Source organism: Cyprinodon tularosa, unplaced genomic scaffold, assembly GCF_016077235.1.
Source record: "Cyprinodon tularosa strain WSP-4 unplaced genomic scaffold, ASM1607723v1 ctg46, whole genome shotgun sequence".
In the NCBI taxonomy this organism is placed as follows: Eukaryota; Metazoa; Chordata; class Actinopteri; order Cyprinodontiformes; family Cyprinodontidae; genus Cyprinodon; species Cyprinodon tularosa.
Window position 1 is genome coordinate 618,232 of NW_024039185.1, and position 22,242 is coordinate 640,473.

Below are 22,242 nucleotides of genomic sequence, written 5' to 3' on the forward strand. Positions count from 1 at the left end.
AGTAATTTAATCTCTATAGGTACAGGATCAGTGTATTTCTCACTTTGCCATTTCAGTAGTTTTATGAATACAGTTTTGCTTGAAATTTTACAAACCCTTTCATTAAAAACATTTTTTTTAATCAGCTGCCAGCAACAATGCAATCACTAAAATCCAGTGTTTTCTGTAATGTTCAGGAAATGTTCAGTCAGACTTCTCACCTGTTGACAGGTATGTCGGTTCAGTGTTCACGAGGAAGGTACTTTAATTTGTCTGGGACAAATTTGTTTACTGTATATAATTATTTTAAATAGAAAAAGTGAAATACAATGTTTTATTTATAAATGATCATTTTGCCCATTCTGCATGATGTTTTCCCAAGTAATAGCTTTAAAGAAAACCAGATGTTTTATTTTAAATGCAATATAAACGTGTCACTGTCAGCTTTTCTCTTATTTTTTTCTGGTTTTAAATATTTGACTAGTTTCTTAAACTCAAGCACAAATTGAGAGTTTTCTTTTCTTAAACTCCTTATTTATAGCGCATTTTATTTAAGACTATTTATCTCTGGCCTCAAGTATGAAATACCTCAGAAACTCAGCATTCCTAATGACTAAGAGTATGCAGTTATGAACAAACCCTTGGATTCACAGAAAGAATTAAACATTTACATTTAAGCTGCTTCCTCCATGATGTGACTTCCTGTCTGTTGTTTATATGTCCTGAGGACAGGATGTTCATTATGATTCAGCCTGTTGTTTAGGAGAGATGGGTTGGCTGCTCACTAACTCACCACAGCAGGCTTTTGTTTGCCGTGGTCCATTTACTTTGCTGCACATCTCATTATTCTGCTGCTCTTTGTTGTTTTTGTTTGTTTTCTTGTAATTTTTTTTTCCATATTAGTTGTAATCTAAGTAACTGCACCCCATTATGGAGAACCACCACAGCATGGTATCTGTGGCGCGGGCTTAATCCTGAACTGTAAATTGTAAATCCCATTAAAAGTGTTGTTTGGACCTCATCTGCAGCTGTTTCCGTCAGTGGCAGAAAATCGTGTAAAATGGATTCATATGTAATAAAAACACCATATGTTAATGCTTTTCATTTGTCTTTTATGGTCAACTATTCAGACCTAATTTAAACTTATTTTTCTATTTTTTTTTTCTTTAAATAGGATTTAGATTGCTAGAATGTGATTTATATTGAAAATTATTTCTGTCATATAATACACCTTTTAGTTATATATCACACAAGGATATGATTTTAACGTTTATTTTTATTTTTCCTCTTAAATGTTTTTCAAAAAATTTGGAAATAAAATCTGACCAGCAAAATATTTCTCTCATCTTCCTCTTGCCAATAGACTTCGTGGGCTTGTCAGGCCGCTTTCCTGGTGTTACCATGGGGACAGAAATGGCTATTTGCACTTATTTTGGCAGCATGGGCCTCCTGCCGGATCAAATCAGCATCTCTATATAGCTTCTTAACTTATGGTAACATGAAGTGCCCCAAAATGTCCTGGTGGACAGGAACACCGACAGCAATAAAATTACCGTACCTAATAAATGATGGGAAAACTTTTCCGTGAACGTCAGGGAGACGCACATGCATGTTGAACCCCTGCACAACAGATCAGTCCTTCATTCTGTTAAGGTTCTTATATCATCTTTTAAAAAATGGATGGATCAGGAGTGACTTGACACGAGCAACCTGGCAGTTGAAGTTTATTCTAGAATCTAACTTAGGATTATTTTTATTGATGATATGTGAGTCTGTTAAACCCTAATAATACCTGCCTGTTGTGTGTCAGAACTAACTATTTCCCCTGTATTTTATCCATTTAGGACAGTTCCTCTGTCAGGATAAAAAAGTTATCCGCATTATGCACGTAGCAAAGGGGAAATGAAAGAGAGCGGTATCCTGGATCAAAGAACATAGTGTAATATTTTGGTAGGGCTTGACCCATGATGTCTCCTCATTTACAAATGTGTATGATGTGGGATGCTGGAGTTTTATCAAATGCTTCTTTAACTGTGATTCTGGAATATAGTACTTCAAAGAGAATCGAACCCGGTTGGTGAGCTCTTCCTTCTCTACCCCTAAGCAAATTCTCTGGTCTGAATAAGTTTCTGTCAAAATCTGTTGTCATGTCCAATGCTTATGTAATACACATACATTAGGAAGTGTTATTCTAAAGAGTTTTTCCCGATGATCTCTTCTCAGGAAAAAGCTTAACGATGTAAACATAGAGCGATCCAATAAATAATGTTTCCGCCCGGTTTCGAACCGGGGACCTTTCGCGCGGGGAGCGAAAATAGTTAAGCTTAACTCTCTTAACTTTTCCCATTCATTCTCTATGGTAGTTCTTAACACTACGGATGCAATATATTTCTGACCACTATACCCCCATGGCGCTGTTCACACGTATGAGCGTAGCTTTCTATGCGGAAGTGACGCAGTTTCTTGCTTACCCGCGTTGTTTGAAAAGATAACCGGCTTTAAAAAGACCAAGAGGAGAGCAAAGAAGATCGATTATTCAATTCATCTTTCACACATTCAAAAGGTAAGTTATATTGATTGCAACTTATAAAGCTCTGGGACATGTTGATCGTGTTTGATCACGTTTTTTTTTTCGGCCGAATTTTAATACATTGGAAAAACGCCGCATCTATGCTTGCTACGGTGGCGTTACTTACCGCTTTTCATTGTCTGCTGGTTCTTCTTCTTATGTAGCCAATAAAAGGTTATAGTTTAATGTATGTCCGAAGTGGCCGTATTTTACCCTAACACTGAACAAAGATCATGCTGGTGTTTTGTAGCAACGGTGCCTTAGAAACGGTAGTTATAGCAGTTTGTGCTCAATGTATTTCAGTGAAGATCTGATTACAATACAATAAATTAAAAAATATAGAAATTGTATCATCTGTCTATCAAAAACCTTTTTGAAGTATGTTGAAAAAGATAAGTGAGTTAATTTACTGTGTGATAACTTGGATCAATTAGAATGTATCTATTATGAAAAAAAATGAATATAATTAAGTGACTTAAGAGAATATTTGTTGTGAATGTTCCCTCTGTAAATACATTTAGTAATAGATAATTTATTTAAAAGATTTTTAGGTATTTTCTAAAATACATGATCCATCTCTATTTTTTTTTTTTCTCTCCACAAGGCCAAGATGCAGAAGAAGACTATCTTTTATCCCGGAAAACTAAGTGTTGTTTTCCGCAAGGGACCTCTTGGGTTTCTTCTGCAGGATCCCTCCCCTGAGGCCAAAAAGATAAAGAATGATCCCAGCCTGTGTGACAAATCAGATCCAAAAAGGGAGGATGCTGTGAGAGAAAACGCTTTGTCTGTGGTTCGTCAGCGAGGTGGGGATGTCACAGATGCTCTGGAAGTGCTGGGAGATTACAGCCTCCAATTTGGAAAGTACAAAGGGAAGTGCTTCCGCTGGCTTTTGGAAAATGATGTGGGTTACACAATCTATATCATCCGAAACCGACAAAAGGAGGAGGAAGCTGGGATCTGCCTGACCGAGAGCCTTCCCAAGGTGAACCTCCTAACCTTTGTGAAATATGCACTGAGTTTTAAAGAGATCCAAGATGTTCTGGATTATGAGACCAACAGAGGCACCAGCGCAACAACCTCTGAAGACGATCAGCTGGTTGGTTTTGGCTCTCGGGCCAAGAGCACTTGGAAGGAAATTTGGGACACAAGAGAAGATGGGTACACTGATTTCATTCTAAAGAAGAGCTGCCTTCCAGGGACTAGAATGAAAAAACTGCAGCAGTACTTGCTCCAGAAAACATTATCTTCTTGTCCTCCAAAAATAAAAACCAGTCTGCCGCATAAACCCCTGGGTAAGCAACTAATATAATATTAAAAGTTTTAAGATATAAGAATGAAAATTCCTTGAATATTGTATATACCTTCCAAATTAGTCCTTTAGTTATCTTTTTGTGTGGCATAATTTTTGTGTCTCTCATAGGGATGGAGGAGGATGATGAACTGGAAGCTGCAATGCTGAGCATCTCCCCCTCTAAGCTCCTGAGTCAGAGCCGTGATTACTTTGCAGTTACACTAGATCAAGTTCTAAAATTTATTTTGCTTCCAATTGTCACTCTTCTATATTTTGTTTTTGTGTATGCAGGGTCAGCAGAAAAAGAAGGAACCCCGGTGCCCAAACCATGTTCCAGAGCAAAGACAGGTTTTTTCTTAAATAAGGGGTTTCAGGGCTGGGGTGTTATTCTCTCTTATGATGAATAACCCTCCAAAACTGAGCCTTGACTCATTATGTTCTTTTGTTCTGGCCATGTTCCGGTCAAGTTCCTGTTACAATATCACTGTTTGCCACCGTTACTCTGCATGCCAAAGGACTATGAATTGACGGAGATGTTCCTGGTGTTGGTGAGTATACATTTTCATTCTGCATGTTTACTTTTTCTTTTTTTTCCTTGTTACTACTAACTGGCATGTTTGTTTACTTAAGTGATGTTATTCCTCCTGCTTAGAGCTGGCAGAGTTTCATTTTACACATCTGGAAATTACTTTTAAAACATTTTTAGAGGTCTAATAAGCAGAAGGAATAAAAGTACAAGTTTTTGAGTTTTGACTAACATAATCTGCTGTGTTCGGCTGTGATTTATATGGTGAATAATACATTTTCTTTAATTAGGTCCAACTGCAACGGTGTCCAGGACTTCTGCTGCATTGGATGGACCAGAATCCTCAACAGGTGATGGTAAAGAGATTAAAAATTCTGTTCTGAGAAAAATATGATGCTTTTAATGTTTTGTTATGCTAAACAAAATCCTTTATGTTCTTCTGACCATTTACAGCACTGCCAATCCCACAAAAGACGCCTGTAGCCCTTCCATCACAGCTCTCATTTCTACTGAAGGAAACAGAGAGTGCAAAAACATCTGAGTTTAAAGGTTTGTTTCAATCCGTCTTTAAGCATATGTCTGTTGAAAAAACGACAGTGTCTGGATAATCTTAACTACTTTATATATTATCTTATAGTTATACTGAAGTCATAAGTAACAACATCACTCCTTTTCAGATTCCAGCACAAGTGCAGCTTCCCCCTCTGCAAAGCGAGGCCTTTCCTTTGCTGACAGTGCTGAAGATGGTAAGACCAGACTGCATCAAAGAAGAAGAAGAATTTTCCTCCACAGAATTCTTTCAAAGGGAACTGCAGGAAACAAAGAAACGGGTTGAGGAAAAAACAGAAAAGAAGAGAAAAAGGACAGAATCCCAGCCAACAGGCCGACTTTGCAGATTTTGTCGCAAAGACCTGAAACAGGGGCCAAACAGTCCACATATTCACACTGGGTTCCCTGGAGTGCCAGGAAAATATATATATTGTCCATCAAAAATTCTGTCCATTTACCAGTCACATGGTATGGTGAGGGAAATGGGTTGGAAGGAGTTTTCAGAGTCTCCTTTCTATGAGGCAGAAAAACAGCGGTGGGTGGCTGAGAGGAAAAAGTAATGCACATGTTTCTGTAAAGTTTATATAGGTATTTTTGTTATTATTCTATAGGTTTCAATATATCTACAAAATAATCTGAGTATACTGTCAATATGGGAGGTTTACAAATGTAAATATTTCACAGGAAGCATGCCATAACATTTGCTCTAGGTTTTTTTTTTTTCCCCGACATGCTTTTCCTTTTGAACACTACATTCTAATATACACAATGTATATTGTATATAGCATAATGTTATTCACATATATATATATATATATATATATATTTATGTGTGTGTGTGTGAATTTGAACTGTTGTTCCCTTTTTTGAATAAAAAAAAAAAAAAGAACAAATTTGCTTGGTTTAATTGCATATCATTAAACAATTTACACAATGCTTAGATCTACCATAAAGATCTCTGTAGAAGACAAAAGATATTGAGGTAAAAGCAAATGTATCACGTTGCTTTCTGGTAAGGTTTTAAAATACTTACTGGTTTCAAGACACATCAAGAAAATCCTATTCTAATTAAATGTAAAATAAAGGATCATTATAGCTGCTTAGTTCAAGAATTTAGAGAAAACACTGATGCTACAACCTGTAATAGCTCCTGCAATTCATATTACTGAAATCTAAGCATTTTCGTCCTTTAAAATAATAATAAACACCTCATTAGTAGTAGCATGATTTCTTTAGAATATTATTGATTGGAACATAATCATAACAAACAGAAAAGGTTGGGTTAATCAATATAGGTTCATGCCAAGGCCGGGAGTCGAACCCACGTCACATTTTTTTCAGGCTGTCAGCGTTTTACACCTATACGCGGCTGGCCTTCGCGTGTGAGGCGAACGTGATAACCACTACTCTACGGAAACTGTAATGCAAACTATGAACGATGTCAGTACTCATACTTAACAAAACTGCCGAAAGTCGTTGTTTTTGTTGCTACTTTGCTGTCATTTCTTTTTTTTTTAACTCGATTCTTTCCATCCATCCATCTTTCAATCATGCTTATCCCAAGCAAGGTCGCGAGGGGTGCTAGTGCCTATCTCCAGCTGTCTACGGGCGAGAGCCGGGGTACACCCTGGACATGTCACCAGTCCATCGCAGGGGAACTATAGTTTTTCTTTTTATTTATTTAAAAAAATTATAAATAAATGTATACATGACATACTTGTATCAGCAGTTTTTGAGCCGTCAGTTTCTATACCATTGTAGCTTACCCACCGCCTGTGATTGGCATTAAAGTGATCCCCCATATAACATTTCTGCTTCTGAAACCACTGAAAAAATTAAAAAAGTTAACTGATTTTTAAATTTTATTTCTGTATAATATAAGAAAAAAGTCAGAATTCTGACTTTTTTTCTCAGATTTCTTAGAATTAGACAGATTTCGTTTGGAACAGCTCTCTGGACAATTTCATCTTTTTTTAAATAGTAAAACAAAATACAATATATATATATATATATATATATATAATATATATATATATAAATTTACAGTTCTAACATTTACTTTTTTTTTTAGCATTCTGACTTTCATCTCAGAATTCTGACTTTACTCTCAAAATTCTGACAAAAAAAAAAAATATATATATATATATATATATATATATATATATATATATATATATATATATATATATATATATATATATATAAACGGTAATATAAACATATGACTGTAAATTTACAGTTCTAACATTTACTTTTTTTTTTAGCATTCTGACTTTAATCTCAGAATCCTGACTTTAATCTCAGAATTCTGATTTTTCTGTCAGCATTCTGACTTTCATCTCAGAATTCTTATTTTTCTCTCAGCATTCTGACTTTAATCTCAGAATTCTGACTTTAATCTCAGAATTCTGACTTTAATCTCAGAATCCTGACTTTAATCTCAGAATTCTGATTTTTCTCTCAGCATTCTGACTTTCATCTCAGAATTCTTATTTTTCTCTCAGCATTCTGACTTTAATCTCAGAATTCTGACTTTAATCTCAGAATCCTGACTTTAATCGCAGAATTCAGATTTTTCTCTCAGCATTCTGACTTTCATCTCAGAATTCTTATTTTTCTCTCAGCATTCTGAGTTTAATCTCAGAATTCTGACTTTAATCTCAGAATCCTGACTTTAATCCCAGAATTCAGATTTTTCTCTCAGCATTCTGACTTTCATCTCAGAATTCTGACTTTACTCTCAAAATTCTGACTTTAATCTCAGAATTTTTAAAGTCAGAACTCTGAGATTAAAGTCAGAATTCATTTTTTTTTTTCTCATATTAAACTGAAATAATATTTAAAAATCAGTTGACTTTTTTTTTTTTCCTGTGGCCCTAATCCTCTTCGTAGTATCATGATGTAAAGAAAAAAAAATCTGAACTACAACAAGCATTCATAGAAGTTGTCAGTTTTATTGTGAAAATATATTTGCTACACAAAGATTTGAAGTAAGAAAAGCCAGTGCATGTACAGAATAGGAAAAAAACAACCACTAGAAAGCAAGAAAACAAAGCAGAAAGTGTTAGTCATTGCTAGGTAACATTGCTGGCTGGAAGAGTCACTAAAAATCTTCACTGGAGTCCCTTTGAAATGTGCTTCTCTCCCTCACAGGCAGTCTGCTGCAGCGCTGCGAGACGCTTAAAAAAATAAATATTATACACATCTTTTAAAAACTATTTGTGAAGTGATTCCCAAAAGTTGTTGCCATACGGCAAGCAGTTAGCGCCACAAGTACAGATACATGGAATAAAAAAAAAAAAATACCTGAACCTTGTGGTTACAAATTAACTCAATGGTCCTTAGAAAACATGTTCTGTATAATTTGTTGGAAAAACTTACAGAGAACACGGAAAAAACAACCCACTCTAACATGTGTTTTTTCTTGTTCTTTTTCTTGCTGCTTTCAGTTACAAAGTTCACAGAAACTTCAGTCTCCTGACCTTGTTGGAGAGCGGGGAAGATCTTCCAGGTCAGACTCAGCTGTGTGTGTGAAGCTCCAACTAAAACACTGTAGGTTATTTCCCTCTCTACAGTACATTCCTTGTAGCATTCCCACATGTTAGCAGTTTGGGGCTGTGTGTCTAGTGTTTCAAGCAAGCATCCTGTCCTGCAAGCGATGAGACAAGGATGTGAACCCAGGCTGGAACAGACTAAATTCAGCCTCCCCTAAATTTCAGTAACAACTAAAACAGATACAACAAAATGGGAATGATCCAAAATGCAAAAAAGAAAGAAAATCTGTGTTGGTCTCAAGACATGCAGTTACAGTGCATGAGTACAGTTTGTTCTCCTGAGCAGCAGCTTCAACGCTGCGTCGGCTCCTGAAAGAACAGGTACATGGATGTACTGGCAGGGTCAAACCAAAACATTTCTCCTTAAGCTCGCTACATTCAAATGGCTTAAATATGCCAAACAGTTTGTCCTCTTCACGTTTACTGTTAGAAGCTGCTGTCGTGGTTAAAATACCAGCAGGCTGCAGCTCAGCCACGGCCATTACATTCACTGGAGTGCACACGAGAGCATGAGACGGCGTCTTAACGGAATCAAACAACTGGAAACCCATAAAAAAGTCCTCCAGGTTGGAATCTCAGTTAATGGAATATAAAGACAAACATTTCCTGAACATGTTACCAAACTAGTACGTATAATGTTGTTACTATACCTACAAAGGTGAACAGAAGTTGTTCCTTTGAGAACTGAGCTTATCTCTTCACCTAACTGTCTAATAAATTAAGATGGACCAATTCTGGCCAAAGGTACACCTTCAGGTTAAGGAATACAGTTCATCATTCAGAGGATTCCTCCGTCAGGCTCCTTGCTTCGGTCACATCTGCTTCCAGAGATGGATGAGGCTGTGGAGACAATTGCAGTGGTCAGCTCTCCTTCTAGTTATCATGTTAATTAAAAGTATAGTGGAGGATGTTCTTTTTCCGGGTGGATCTTCAAAATAAGTGGTCCTCCTAATTGTCAATCATTCTGGTAAGGAGGTCCTTACGTGCTCATCCCCATTTTCACTTACGAGCAATAAGTCTGACATAGTGGGAAAATCGCAAATCTTCTTTTGGAAAGTAACCTTGTATGAGCGATGCAAACAGCAACTTTTAAACAGAGTGGATGAGGAGAAATGGGCTCCTGCATCCTCTCGCACGCTTTTAATAGGCGTTCCCTCTCAGGAGCAGGTACAGGGTTGTACATGTGCTTTTTTTTTAAGTGGAGAGGGCGGGTCTTTTCAACAAATCGCAAAAATCCTCCATTATACCTTTAATGAAGCCTCATTTAGGATGGAGGGTGGTGTTGCAAACTGCTGAGGATGAAGAAGGATGCATGGTGGAACAGTTTGCATGGTTCCTTTGCAGGATGAAGCTCCTGCGATTCTGTACAAAACCTCATAGGAGACAAACTGCCATTTTCTAATGACCCTCTGGGGGTCTGCTGTCCTTAACAGAGCTTTAAAGCTCCAAACACTTAAGTTTAGTATATTTTGTTAATTCTTTTGAATACAGAAAGGCATTTTATCTTCTGAGGCGGGGAACAATTAAATTACAAAATTTTCTAGAAAATATGGTGCTCATTACGGTTTACTGACATAACTAGAGCTACTTTTATTTATTTCACAATAATTACAACAAAATATATATATATTTTTTAATTATTGAAAGAAACATCACTTCTGCCGAAAGACCATATTATATTTACCAGTCTACATAACATTGCAAATTAAACAGCTTTTAGTTCATAATTATCCAACATTTTAAGTTATTTATTCATCAAATGTACTATTTGTATTATATCAACCTGAAAGAAGTAACATTTTGCAATTAATATTTTGAAGCAAAAATGATTTTCCGACTTTTTCTGCAGTTAGATATTGATGACAATCTCATGGAATCTCCAAACTTGTTCCATTATTTTGCTCAATGAAGTTCAAACTTAAGATTTCTTTCACGTTTCACACATGAAAAAAAAAATTGCTCATCAGTAGATGTTTCAGACCTTCAGCTATATCCTAAAATCAGACCTGGACCTTTGAACATTATGCTGAAGGTCAGAATCAGCTACAAACTAAAGATCTTTATACCAAACTCCAAACAATCAAAAGTCTGTTCTCATACAGTCACATAAAACAACTAGAAATAAGACGAAGTGAAGAAATACTTACTAAGCTGTTTAAGCTTGATAAAGGGGCCCTGCTGTCTCTTCAATGGGTTCTGTGGAAAAAATAATGTGACATCATGAGCACATGTAGTCCCAATATCATTACTAATTACTCAGACCAGACGATAGAAGTTAATTAAATAATGGTGGGTTTACCTCGTAAAGGCCGTTTGTGTGACTTGCGCCGATGCATCATGACCCCGATGATCAGAGCAGCACCAATCAGCACAAAGCCGAGGACGGAGAAGCTGGTGATGGCTGCCAGTTTCCACACGTCATGCCTTTCCTCCACTAATTTACCTGTTGGATAAAATATTAGGGGAGAGTTTCTGTTCAGCACCAGGAGAGAGGATTACAAAAAGAACACCAATTAATTTGATAAGTTTCTAATTTCTCTGATCTGGTTCTACAGAATCTTCAATAGGTCTTAAACCAGTTTAGATATTTAAAATGATCTGCTTAAAGTAGCATTAGATGATCTTTTATAAACAAAAGGCCAATATTGATACGATAATTGTGAGTCAGACTGAACTATTAAAAAAAAAAAAACAGTATTTTTTTTCTAGAAAACCATCTCTTCACCCTTGTTCCTCCCATTCAGCCTAAACAGTTACACGGAAAGCAGCCAAACCACAACAGCTCAGTCACAGGCGCAGCAGCTCACATGTGTTGCAGGATGGGGTCTTTGGGTACTTCTTGCAGGATTCACACGGCACGCAAACACCCAAGTCAGAGCTGTAGAACTCCGAGCTGCCACACTGACCTGCAGATACAGAAAACAACCGTTCATTTTTCATATGGTGACAAGTGAGGTAGAGTGGTGGTGAAAACTAAAGCTATAAATAATGAAACATACAACAAACATACACAGTTTTTAAGGCTCGGTTTAAGGTAAAATCCAGTCATTAACTAGGAAATGTGTATCATGTTGTGGCACATCTGTGCGATCCCCAGAAAGCTCAAGTCCTTTCTGTGAAATGATATGAATTTCACAAGAAGCAACCAGAGGTTTTGATCACCACATTAGGTTTGGTCTTCCTCTAAAACGAAGGTTGGAAACTCCTCTGAGCGAGACTGATGATGAACCAGACCCCTGTGCGTGTGAAAAGAGCACAGCGTGTTTTGACTAACCTCTTCCTTAGAATTGTGTTTCTGCTTGTGCACATCCCTTTCATTTGATTTTACAAAAACTCAAGAGTCTGCTTAAGGGTTTGAAGAGTGCATCTGATGAGAAATCACCTAAAAGGTGATTTTTCCTTCCAGAAAACTCTCTGGAAATAAATCACACTAAACTTCTAATGTGTCAAGTTACTTCGAATTAACAACTACCTCTGGTTTGCTGCAGCATAATACACTGCAAAAAAATGAACTCTAAATTAGTCATTTTTTTCTTAAAGTACCGTATGTGCATTTGTTCTTGAATTGAGGAGATAAGTGAGAAACTCTGTCAATGGATCAAGACAATTTACCTTTAAAATAAGAGAAAACAATTGCATTGTCTCGTTTTAAGTGCATATTATCTAATTATCAAACTTTAAGAGTAAAAATACTCATTCTATTGGCAGATCATCTTATCTACCTACTCAGATTAAGGTAAAATACACTTAATTTAAGAAATGTTGACTTATCTTTAGATTGTTTTTGCAGTGTGCAAAGGGATCTCCATTTTATTTGACACAGCTGGATATCGGTTGCTCGGTAACAAGTTGATGGATGGATCTGATGGTGCAGGTGATAGTAAAAGTGTTGTGAATCATTTTAATGGTAAGACGGGGGTTTAATTAGTTGATATGTGTGATGGGAGCAAATGAAGTTGCTGCAGAATAAGTGGGATGTAATGGACTGATACGGGCGGCTGAGGTTAGGACCAGATGTAACATGGGTTTTATGTGAAGGGCCAAAAAGAAGAGAATTACAATAATATAAAACAGGAAGTGAACAAAAATCAGCAGTGAAGCACAGAGTAAGAGGACAGACATGATGGATGGAAGAAGGCAGGCAGAATTATGTTATTGATGAATGGTTAAGAGAATAGGTTTCTGTCAAGAATGGCATCCAGACTGTAGAGTTTGAGACTAATAAAAGAATCTCTGATTTATCAGAATTGATTTTAAGGAAGTTTGAGATTAACCAGGATCTCTAAAGTAAGAAGGTGTGAGTGGGATTTTTGGTTGGTTGAGATGGGGACAACAGGGGCACCAGACAGAGCCGTGGATTAAACCGGATGGAGTGGGAAGGGAATTATCTAACTTAATAAACTGAGTGCAACCTAAAAGATGCATATGAAGCCAAGTAGGAGGTGCATGATGCCAAGAGAGAAAAGTCTGTTCAGAAAGTTGGTGTGTCACATTTCAGCACAGGCCACAGTTAGATCAAGGAGCATGGAAAGTGAACCAGAGTCAGCAGTAAGGAAGAGGTCTTTAGTGACTTTAAGAGGTGCTGTTTCCGTGCTATGAAGGGTCAGAAACCTGACTGGATTAGTTCATATAGATTATTGCAGGATTGAAAGGTATAGAGTTAAGCAGCTACTTTTTTTTCAAGAATTTTGAAAGTAAATAGAAGGTTTGAAAATTGCATTTTGTTTTTATTTAGATGTGAACTGGGTTTTTTGAGTGTTGGGAATACAGACGCTGTTTTGAAATGTGTAAGGAGCAAAAACAGTGGTAAGGGAAGGGTGTATAAAGTCTGTGATGAGAGTTAAGAGAGGAGGATGAGGGCTTAAATAAATACTGTGGGAGGAGGCGAGTTAAAGATTTGGAACATGTTTTCCAGCGAGCGTCACTAAGATGAAAGGTGTGTTAGGAAGGTGGTCTACAGACCCGCCCCAGTTCTACCAGCTCTGTCAAGAAGGATGGGTCAGAATGCAAGAAAATTACTCAGAGAAGTATATTTAGGAAAACCCAAAACATCTGATACAAACATCCAGTTTTAATAAATAAGAATGACGCCTGTTATCATTTTGCCATTTTTCAAACACAAATAAAGTTGTCAGTCCTAAATGTTCTCCAACAGAAAAAGTTTAGTTTAATGTCTGATGGTGAGAAATAAACGGGTAACCTTTTTACTCATAGTAGTAAATTTGTGGTTTGAACAGACAGTTGAGCAACAAACCTGCTCAAACTGTTGTGTGAGAAAGTCTCCTGGCTTTGGTGAAGGGGCACATTAGCAGTGATCCATGCATAAAATATTATTTGCACCTCTGCATAATGAGCATTGTCACAGTGAATGGGTCAGAGTCCCGGTTAGCAGGAAACAGGTGAGCAGCATTTACAGGATGACAAGATTAAAACTCTTCCTCATCGCTGTCGCAGATGTGTTTGCATAGACTGTTCCTTGTCTGCAGTGAGTCACTTCTTGTGGTAAAATTCATGTTAAAACCGAGAGTGCTGCTTACCAGACAGTAAAACAAAAGCGTATAGAGAAGCAAGACTGATGTCACCTCAGGTAGCTAAATGAGATGTTATGGGAAAGCAGCTGCATCAAAGACAACAAATCATCAGAACAAATTGTGGCTTCAGATTAAAAAGGAACTCATCAGCGTCAGAGCAGCAGTCAAGAAAGGAAACCTGAAGTTACTCTGAAGTAGATGTTTTTTTTAGAGAATCCTTCATGAAATCTGTCAGCTTGGTACCGTTCCAGTCAGAAGAAAAAATTATCTAGGCATAAAGTTTAAAAAATGTTGGGCATGTAAATAATTTTATAGTGGAAGTAGGGCTGCAACTAACGATTATTTTGAAAATCGATGAATCGGCCGATTATTTTTTCGATTAATCGATGAATCGGACACAAAATATTTTTTTTATATTAACCTCTTTATTCCAAAATAAACATTTTAGACAGAACAAACAAGCACACAAGTACAGGTTTCTCATTAACTGTACTGGTGCAATATGAAAAATAAATGTTTGTTTTAAAACTACGCAAACTTACATGAGAAATGTAGCTGTACATCCACAAAATATAGGGTACTTTGTTTCATAAAGCGCAAAAAAAGACATTTTTGTTTTAAAAGCCCCTAAGGGGTTCAAACAATAGGCCCCCCCATTTCAACAAATGAGGTTTTTTTAGACTAGAAGAGTTCTGCCTTTTAAGACAGGAAAGTATAGCAGTTAAAGTTGCTACTAGAGAAAATACTGAACCATAGAGATAAAAATAGCCCTGTGATTCAAATTATAAATTGTATTTGGAATAAAAATGAGAGAACTAGGGGTGCTAAAAAACACATCCTCCAAAGACAGATATTTACATTTAATTAATTGACATATTACTGATCTTGCTGGATTTTATTCTGCTTTACTTCCATAAATTGCAGGATCTTCTTTACTGTATCTTTGCCAGAAGATTTAAACTTTAAAAGCCTTGCCCTCATAATTTGCAATTTAATTTATTTATAAAGAAAATATAAACGCTGCTTAAGCTAATTCAAATGAAATTAAAAGTAAAATAAGTAGCCAACCTTATCACTGTCTGTAACCTACTAACACGGTAAGGAAAGCATCAGATGAGCTACCTGAGAAACTAACGTTACGTTTCCCCACTTTAAAACCAAACAAACATGGTTACTCATGCTGCTGATCAGCTCTCTTCACTGCCATCGAAGGCTCCAACCTGTTTTCTTTTCAGGTGCTGCGTCATAACAGTGGTGCTTCCGTGCCATGTTCATTTGTTTTTACAAAAGTCGCATGTTACGAATTTTTTCACTTTACAAAGCGCAGGCTATTTTAATTATTGTGATCAATTTGCGCCGTCAATCCCGGGGCATGCGCGCTTCATTTGCAGTCTGGACGCTGAGGGTAAACTCCTCACTAAAATCCTGCGGCTCGGACTGCACGCTGAGAGGGATTCCTGTGGGAGAGGGAGAAAGGCGTTGGGATGGGGGATGCGCCCCACGGCAGCAGCTGCCGCTGGAGGACAAGAGTAGGAACGATACATGCTTTCACGTAAGAGTCTCCAAAAGCCGCCAGTGACACCGTAAAAAGTCGCCAGATTTGTCGCTAGTCGCTTTTTTTTTTAAATAGTCGCTGGAGGGGTCTGAAAAGTCGCTGAGTTGGCAACACTGCAACTGCGGCGCTGACTCGCTCCGCCATATTTCTTTTGCTTCCCCGGGATGACGGCGGCGGCGGATGACGCATTAATCGCGCGACACAACTAATCGATGATTAAATTCGTTGCCAACGCTTTTAAAAGTCGATTTTTATCGATTTTATCGATTCGTTGTTGCAGCCCTAAGTGGAAGTAATTAATCCACACAGCGTCAAATATATACAAACATATGCTATATATAAAAGCATTTCCTGTCAGTTTTTACACATCGGTGTAGACAGACAGACAGACAGACAGACAGACAGACAGACAGACAGACAGACAGATAGATAGATAGATGTAAGATGTTTCATTCTTGAGTTATTGCATACTTCTCTGATCATCTGATCTTAAGAATGGCTCCTGCATCTTCAAACAACAATTTTATTTTATGTAGAATCCTCCGTACAGTTAGATTAAAAACCAGAAGCTGAAAGATGGTTGGAAGTTTGAAAGCTGCTATTTCACTTCATTCAAACATTAAACAAATATATTATCTAGACATTTCTGTACATTAAGATCAAACTCGCTTCAGATATAATTTGCCAAATATAAATAAAATGCAGTGGTTACTCTTCCTGTGTGAGTTTATTTTATTGGAATAAAACCTGCCCTTTCTAAAACACTTCCCCATCTTCTGGTGACATCCCAAAAGTCATTAACTGAGAAAAAAAAATTTCTGACCACAACTGTTTGCATTTTTTATTAATGCTTATGGGATTTATAATTTTGAGGTAATTATATTCTATGCAGCTGAAATGGGAATCAATAATTGTCAATGTTCAGCCGTCTATCCTTCGTCTTTACTGTCTGTTGTGATGTTAACCACTAGGGACCAAATGCAGAGGATACAAATAGCAAGTCTTTTCAATCCTGCAGTTGAAATCCACACCTCGTGTACGCTTTTATAATCTTTACAAAGTTTTTGCTGAATGAGAAATGTGAAAATTTTATTCAAACACTAGTAGGTTTTTGCAGATTAGGTCGTCCCCTAAAGTGGATTCTCACAAGGTTAAGAAGTAAAGAAAAAGAGCTGTTTATGTTTGCTCTCTTTTTTTTTAAAGAAAAAATAAACATGCTGAGAGGGGACGTTTACTGTTAATCAAAAAGCAAGGGTTCGGCTTTTGAAAGCGAAGGTTGAAAATGTATTGAGGTCCTGAAAGGGTTTCTAAATAATCTACTTCTTGAAATTTCCACATCCTAATGGAAATCGGTGCCAAATCCATCACACCGAGGCGAGCACATTTCAGGAGGTGTTTACATCTACTTGATTAGTCTCATCAGTCACATCATAAAGAAGGGAGAACATTAAACCAGAACCACATGAGTAGGGACTGTGTTATCCCATCAGTGTGGCTCATTGCTGAAACCAGCTGCGAATCCAAAGCCACCTGCTCAGAAAGTCATGCCTGTGGCATTTGGACCTCTGGCTCTGTGCTTACATTACAGCCACAGGCTCGGACCCCCGGACACTCTCTGTTCTCAATAGACACAGAGCAGAGACTGGAATGAGTCATTTTTTCAGAAACAGTCACAGTGAAAATGTGTCACGGCTTCATATAAACATTTCTCCCAGTGATTTGAGAACCACGTCATCGAAACGAACCGCAGCAGCGCCGGGGTTCAAAAGGTAACGGGGAGGAAGTGCTGCTTGACCTTTGTTCAAACCAGAGAGAGACATCCTCTGTGAACCGTATCAAACAAAAACGCAAACCTGATAAGGTCAACCAAGCTCCACAGTCAAAGATATGTTGTTTAAAGACAAATTTATCAGAAGTTTACCTCACCTCATCAACCTGAAGTAAATCTGGATACATTAGCCAGTTACTGTATGTGCAATATGTAGCTCCATTCATTTCCCATCTGCCTTCTTACATGAGCTGATCAGATTTTTTTCTAAACAATCAGTCAAGCAGATTGTAACTTAAGTATTTTATGCATAGCTTGAAAAATGGCTGTTCTGTTGAACATAAATATGATAAACAAAAGTCCATATAGGGGATGGAAAGATTCAGTTATTCATCCAACATTGCTATCTTTATACATTAATAGAAAAGCAGTCCTCTAACTGTTCCACACCTGCTGCTGTTGAGGATGTTCTACACATCCAGCATGTTTTTGACAAGTTACAGGAACAGCTCAGTCATTTCAAATAAAGTTAATACAAAAATTAAGCAGAACTTTTTTTTTACTGCAAATGGACGGTTAGACAAATTATCTCAAACGCAGAACCAAAAATAAAACCACAAATTATTTCTTTACCTTTTTTTGAAATCTTAAATGAAGCGGTTTCATTTGTTTTTGGATATAAATTGTGTAAAAATGTAACAGCTTTGAAACAAAAAGTGGATAGTATTGCTTGTTTAGATTAATTTTTATTTATGTTTGGTTTCTTTTTTTTAATAGCTAAATATAACCTTAAAATTCTAGGGAACCAAGTTTACAAGTGTTGCCACTCTCAATATGGTGGACAATCTCTCAAGGGGTTAACTATCTATCCCCCCTCTAGACAGATTAATGTGCTTTTCAAATATTTAACAGTTTGTTTATTTTTTTTTTTATAAAATAAAATATATATATTTATATATTTTCTGGCTTTTGGATTAAATGATAATAAGTGTTCAGTGGTGTGGTGACCAATTAGAATAAGTCTCAGCTTTTTTTTTTTTTTTTTTCCAGAATGCATTTGATTTGATGAAAACTCCTGCATCTAGAGTCAAACTATGTCCAAGTATTTTTTTTAATGTAATTATCTTTTCTGTTATATGATATGTGTATTTGAATTGTTCTGGCAATTCAAGATGCCAAGAACCAAACCTTGTGGGACACCCTTATGAGTTTGATCTTGGCCAAGCCTCCTTTGCAAAACAGATTTGTGATTTCCATGGGAAAACTCTGCTTGAATAAATGGAAAAAGACTGAAATCTTAGTCAGATAAAGGGGTGTGGGGGTGTTTAATATTTAGGCATGGGCTTGGAGGTGGTTGTAGAAACAGCTGATGTCCAGATGTACCAAAGTTTTCCCACTACTACAAACTGCAAAAACAAGTTTGATTTAAATATTTGGCTTTAGAAGCAACTCTAGAGTGTTTGGGTTTCTAAGATTTTATGGTCTCTGTAATGTGAGAATGGCGTTTTCCTCTGGGATATAGTCCAAACTTCAAAGGAGCCACTGGAAGAGGCTGAGGCTCTTTCTTCTGTGTCCAAGATACACCCAGAATGTATCTTTGTGCAAAATGGACACAGGCAGAGCTCCCTAACCTATCCATGTGTCCTGTCCTTCTCAGCCAGAGGGCACTGCATGGATGGGGTGAAATAAGGCGATAGGAATGCGGAACCGGTGAGAAATGCAGCTGGTAAAGGAAGCGGCTCTAAGCAGACCCGCTATCTGGCTCCAGACTGATCCTGGTTCCCAGAAACAAAGCAGCGATTGTTACGGTCAGCATCAGAAACACACAAAGTTGGAGACAGTGATTGGAATGGAGTGGTTTTTTTTTAAGTTAAAAACAAAAAAACAACAAAACAGAAGAAAAAAAAGTTTTTACTCACTGTTCTCCGCAATCACGCCGTGTAGACCGGCCAGAGCCGCTAAAATAAATCCGCAGATAAATGCGCAAAGAGTGGCTGAAGCCATCGTGTCTGCGGGAGGAGAGCTTCTCGCTGTCGGCCACGCAATTCCCAAAAGTTCATCTGATTAACAATCCGCGCTGGTTTTTAGCCTGGAAAAGCGAGCATCAGAGTGAGTCATGCGGAGGAGTCTGCGCCTTGTTTTAATAGTGCGCACACACCCACGCTGAACAGTTCAACTCCTATGAGTCATTTCCTATGTTACCGCGGCGCTGCGCGGAGTCTCTGTGCGCCCACAGGAAACCCTGCTGCGCTGCGCGCTCATCTCTCACTCTAAAAGTGAAAGTTTCAATCAAATCACTCCAGGTATGACAGATTCCATACATAAACTTATACATTTTTACATTTCAGTGGACACGCCCTGCTTGTTTTCCCACTCTGAACACTGTAGTCTGCGTTTACAGCGTTTTCATTGTTATTACCACGCCTGCAGACGTCATTCTCTGCCTTCTGCCAACAAACACAGCTCTCTGGCAGGGGTCTGGGGTCCCTTACGCAGAGCAAAAAGAAAAAAAGAAAAGAAAAGAAGAGGAACCCAGGCAAAAACAGATGACATCAATTAAGAAGTTAAATCCACCCGCCTTAAGGCATTTTAGAAGGTTTATTAAGAGGTGAAATTTTGGATTTGGTTCCAAATAGCCTTACACATCTTTCTGTTAGACACTGGCTGATGAAGAGTGAGCGTCACTGACGCAGGGTGGTGTTATTAATGTCTTGTGCTGGGTGTGGCCTGCTGCTGCTGCACAAATATGCAATAACAAAGCCAGTGGACACACTATCAGCCACTCACACTATTGTTTTATGTGTAAACTCACCCCAACATCTGCTTTTGTTCATCATAAAGTGAAATCTACTATTCTATTTAGTCCAGCAACTTGGAAAGTATTCACACCGCAGTTTAAAAGATTAATTTTGGTTTATTTTATTGCTTTTGATTTGATTTATAAACGCATTCATAAATTTTTTATATAAGTCATCTATAATCTTTAGGTATGTCCAGGCCAGCTGGTTGTCCTTCCTTTTCAACCCTTCAGTTTGGAGAAGCGGTGGCTCTGCTTAGAGGCCCCACTGGAGCAGGGGTCACCAATTAAAAATCAGTGGGGTCCAAATAAAGAAAATCATCAACCAGTAAAGGTCTGGAGACATTTTTAAATATAATCTGTTACTTTAAACAGAATTTAACACTAAAATAAAGTGAGGTGTTTATGCATCCATGTTAATCTCAATGGGACTTTTCTTGGTTAAATAAAGGAATAAATGAAAAACAAAAATGTTATACATTGAATTTTTCAATAAAAAAATTTAAAATTTTTCCATTTTAAATATAAAGTGTTTTTTTTTTTTTTTTTGAAGTAGAGAACAACAATCTTTCAGCATGGACAATTTCCTGATTCACATATTTTATAAAAAACATGGACTGTTATTTTTTTTTTCTCCTTTCTTTTTTCTGTCTTAATGAGAGCAGTGGGCTTTAGGCTGCCCTGCAACACTTTAAACCTGGGTTCGAATGGCAACAAAAAGATTCTCCAGCACATATCAAGGTGTTGATTATGAGCCTGGATGGATATTTATTTTTGATTCTGTTTATGATGGAGAATCCTGCTTCACAGAAGCAGGTTGAGCCAAACATCCTCTAAATGTGCAGGGTCATCTTTGAGCACCATTTCACTTTTCTGTCACCAGTTCACCGCAGTTCTTCCAGCAGTCCACACTTTCTCTCCTCTCTTTTTTTCTCATCATCTTCTCCTTCTGTCCCATTGCCCGGCTTGCCACAGGTTTGCCTGCTGTGTCTAAAAGTAACAGCAGCAGCAACCCAGACTGACTCATTTGCTATTTGGCATCACGTGTAGCCTGGTGCCGGACGCTCCGGAGGGCTTTACCATATTAACAGAAGCGGTGCAAGTGAATTTAGACAATGTCGTCGGACAACATGCAGTAATTTATGTTTTAAATCAGGTTGTGTCTGGATCCGGACCGCAGTCCGCTAATCCGTGACCCCTGCACTAGAGAATGAAGCTCCTCAACCTGTAAGACTGAGTTCAGCCTTCAAACAAAACACAATATGTCTAAAGTTTAAGAAATTTCTAAAAAAGTATGAAAAATGGGACACGCCTGTTGATTCAGCTCCCTGATCTGATACCCTCAAATGAAATGTACTACAGCTGTCAATGTCACCCTTGTTAATAAACTATTCCCTTATTAAGCGACATTAGAGTAAAAAATAACAGGGTTTTTTTTCCAGGAAGGCCAACCAACAAAATGTAGAGCATAAATGTGGAGAGGACATGTAACGGTTTTCTTAAAATGTTTTTATAAAAACAAAAAATGCTGACATGCAACTGGATTCTGTCCCTGCTTCTCTGACACCCTTCAATAAAACAACCAGTCATCTCAGGATAAATATGGCTGTTAAGTGACGGCCAAATCTTGCCTTCTTTTGGTTGATATGTTGACCACTATATGCCTGAAAACATACCGCTGTGTTACATGGTGGAGGCAGCATCATGCTGTGGGGATGTGTCTCTTCGTCAGGGACGTTAAATTCAAGTCAATTCTGGAATAAAAAGTTAAAGGTTGCAGAAGACCTGAGAGTTGTGAAAAGGTTTAGCTTCCACGAGGACGTCTCTAAATAACCAGCCTGAGATACGATGGATGGGTTTTTATAATGAGTTAGCTCTAAATCATTCCAGATAACTTAGAATCTGTGGTAAGAATGTATGCCCATATAATCTTTCTATTCATCCAACTGAGTTAAAACTATTTTGCAAAGATCAGAGGGTAAAAATGTCAGCCTGTAGATGTGAGGAATTGGTGAAGACCAACATGCAGCCGTTACTGCGGAAAATGTTGTTCTACCAAGAATGAGTCGGAAAGCTTAACACATGCAGAGCTCACATTTAAAATATTTTAGTTTTTTTAATGC

The 22,242-nt window shown here is 37.6% G+C and overlaps 2 protein-coding genes across 3 annotated transcripts; one reads left to right on the forward strand and one right to left on the reverse strand.

The window, feature by feature from the left end:
* The first annotated feature begins 2,397 nt into the window (after positions 1-2,397).
* LOC119793703 lies at positions 2,398-5,707 on the forward strand. Its single transcript, XM_038300934.1, has 8 exons — positions 2,398-2,542; positions 3,153-3,840; positions 3,969-4,031; positions 4,131-4,187; positions 4,307-4,387; positions 4,656-4,721; positions 4,819-4,914; positions 5,043-5,707. Exons 2-5 carry the CDS (start codon positions 3,159-3,161, stop codon positions 4,360-4,362), a joined length of 858 nt encoding a protein of 285 aa, XP_038156862.1. The 5' UTR covers positions 2,398-2,542; positions 3,153-3,158; the 3' UTR covers positions 4,363-4,387; positions 4,656-4,721; positions 4,819-4,914; positions 5,043-5,707.
* Positions 5,708-7,848: 2,141 nt separating this feature from the next.
* LOC119793806 lies at positions 7,849-19,668 on the reverse strand. 2 transcript variants are annotated; one of them, XM_038301078.1, is made up of 5 exons: positions 19,242-19,668; positions 11,276-11,374; positions 10,768-10,911; positions 10,612-10,664; positions 7,849-9,308 (listed from the first exon to the last, which is right to left on the reverse strand). In XM_038301078.1, the coding sequence occupies exons 1-4, from the start codon at positions 19,324-19,326 to the stop codon at positions 10,624-10,626; spliced, it is 369 nt and encodes a 122-aa protein (XP_038157006.1). In that variant the 5' UTR covers positions 19,327-19,668; the 3' UTR covers positions 7,849-9,308; positions 10,612-10,623. The 2 variants fall into 2 exon arrangements, with proteins under 2 accessions (XP_038157006.1, XP_038157005.1); XM_038301077.1 differs by having other exon boundaries at positions 10,616-10,664; positions 19,242-19,652.
* Between the last annotated feature and the right edge of the window lie 2,574 nt (positions 19,669-22,242).

Bases quoted from the DNA above. Each gene is read 5' to 3' on its own strand.
- LOC119793703 (XM_038300934.1), top strand. From the start codon at position 3,159: ATGCAGAAGAAGACTATCTTTTATCCCGGAAAACTAAGTGTTGTTTTC. The intron at 3,841-3,968 runs GTAAGCAACTAA...TGTCTCTCATAG, and splicing joins TCTGCCGCATAAACCCCTGG to GGATGGAGGAGGATGATGAA. The intron at 4,032-4,130 runs GTCAGAGCCGTG...TTGTGTATGCAG, and splicing joins CTCCCCCTCTAAGCTCCTGA to GGTCAGCAGAAAAAGAAGGA.
- LOC119793806 (XM_038301078.1), bottom strand. From the start codon at position 19,326: ATGGCTTCAGCCACTCTTTGCGCATTTATCTGCGGATTTATTTTAGCG. The intron at 11,375-19,241 runs GTGAGTAAAAAC...CTGTATCTGCAG, and splicing joins CGGCGTGATTGCGGAGAACA to GTCAGTGTGGCAGCTCGGAG. The intron at 10,665-10,767 runs GTAAACCCACCA...TTTTTTCCACAG, and splicing joins ACACAAACGGCCTTTACGAG to AACCCATTGAAGAGACAGCA.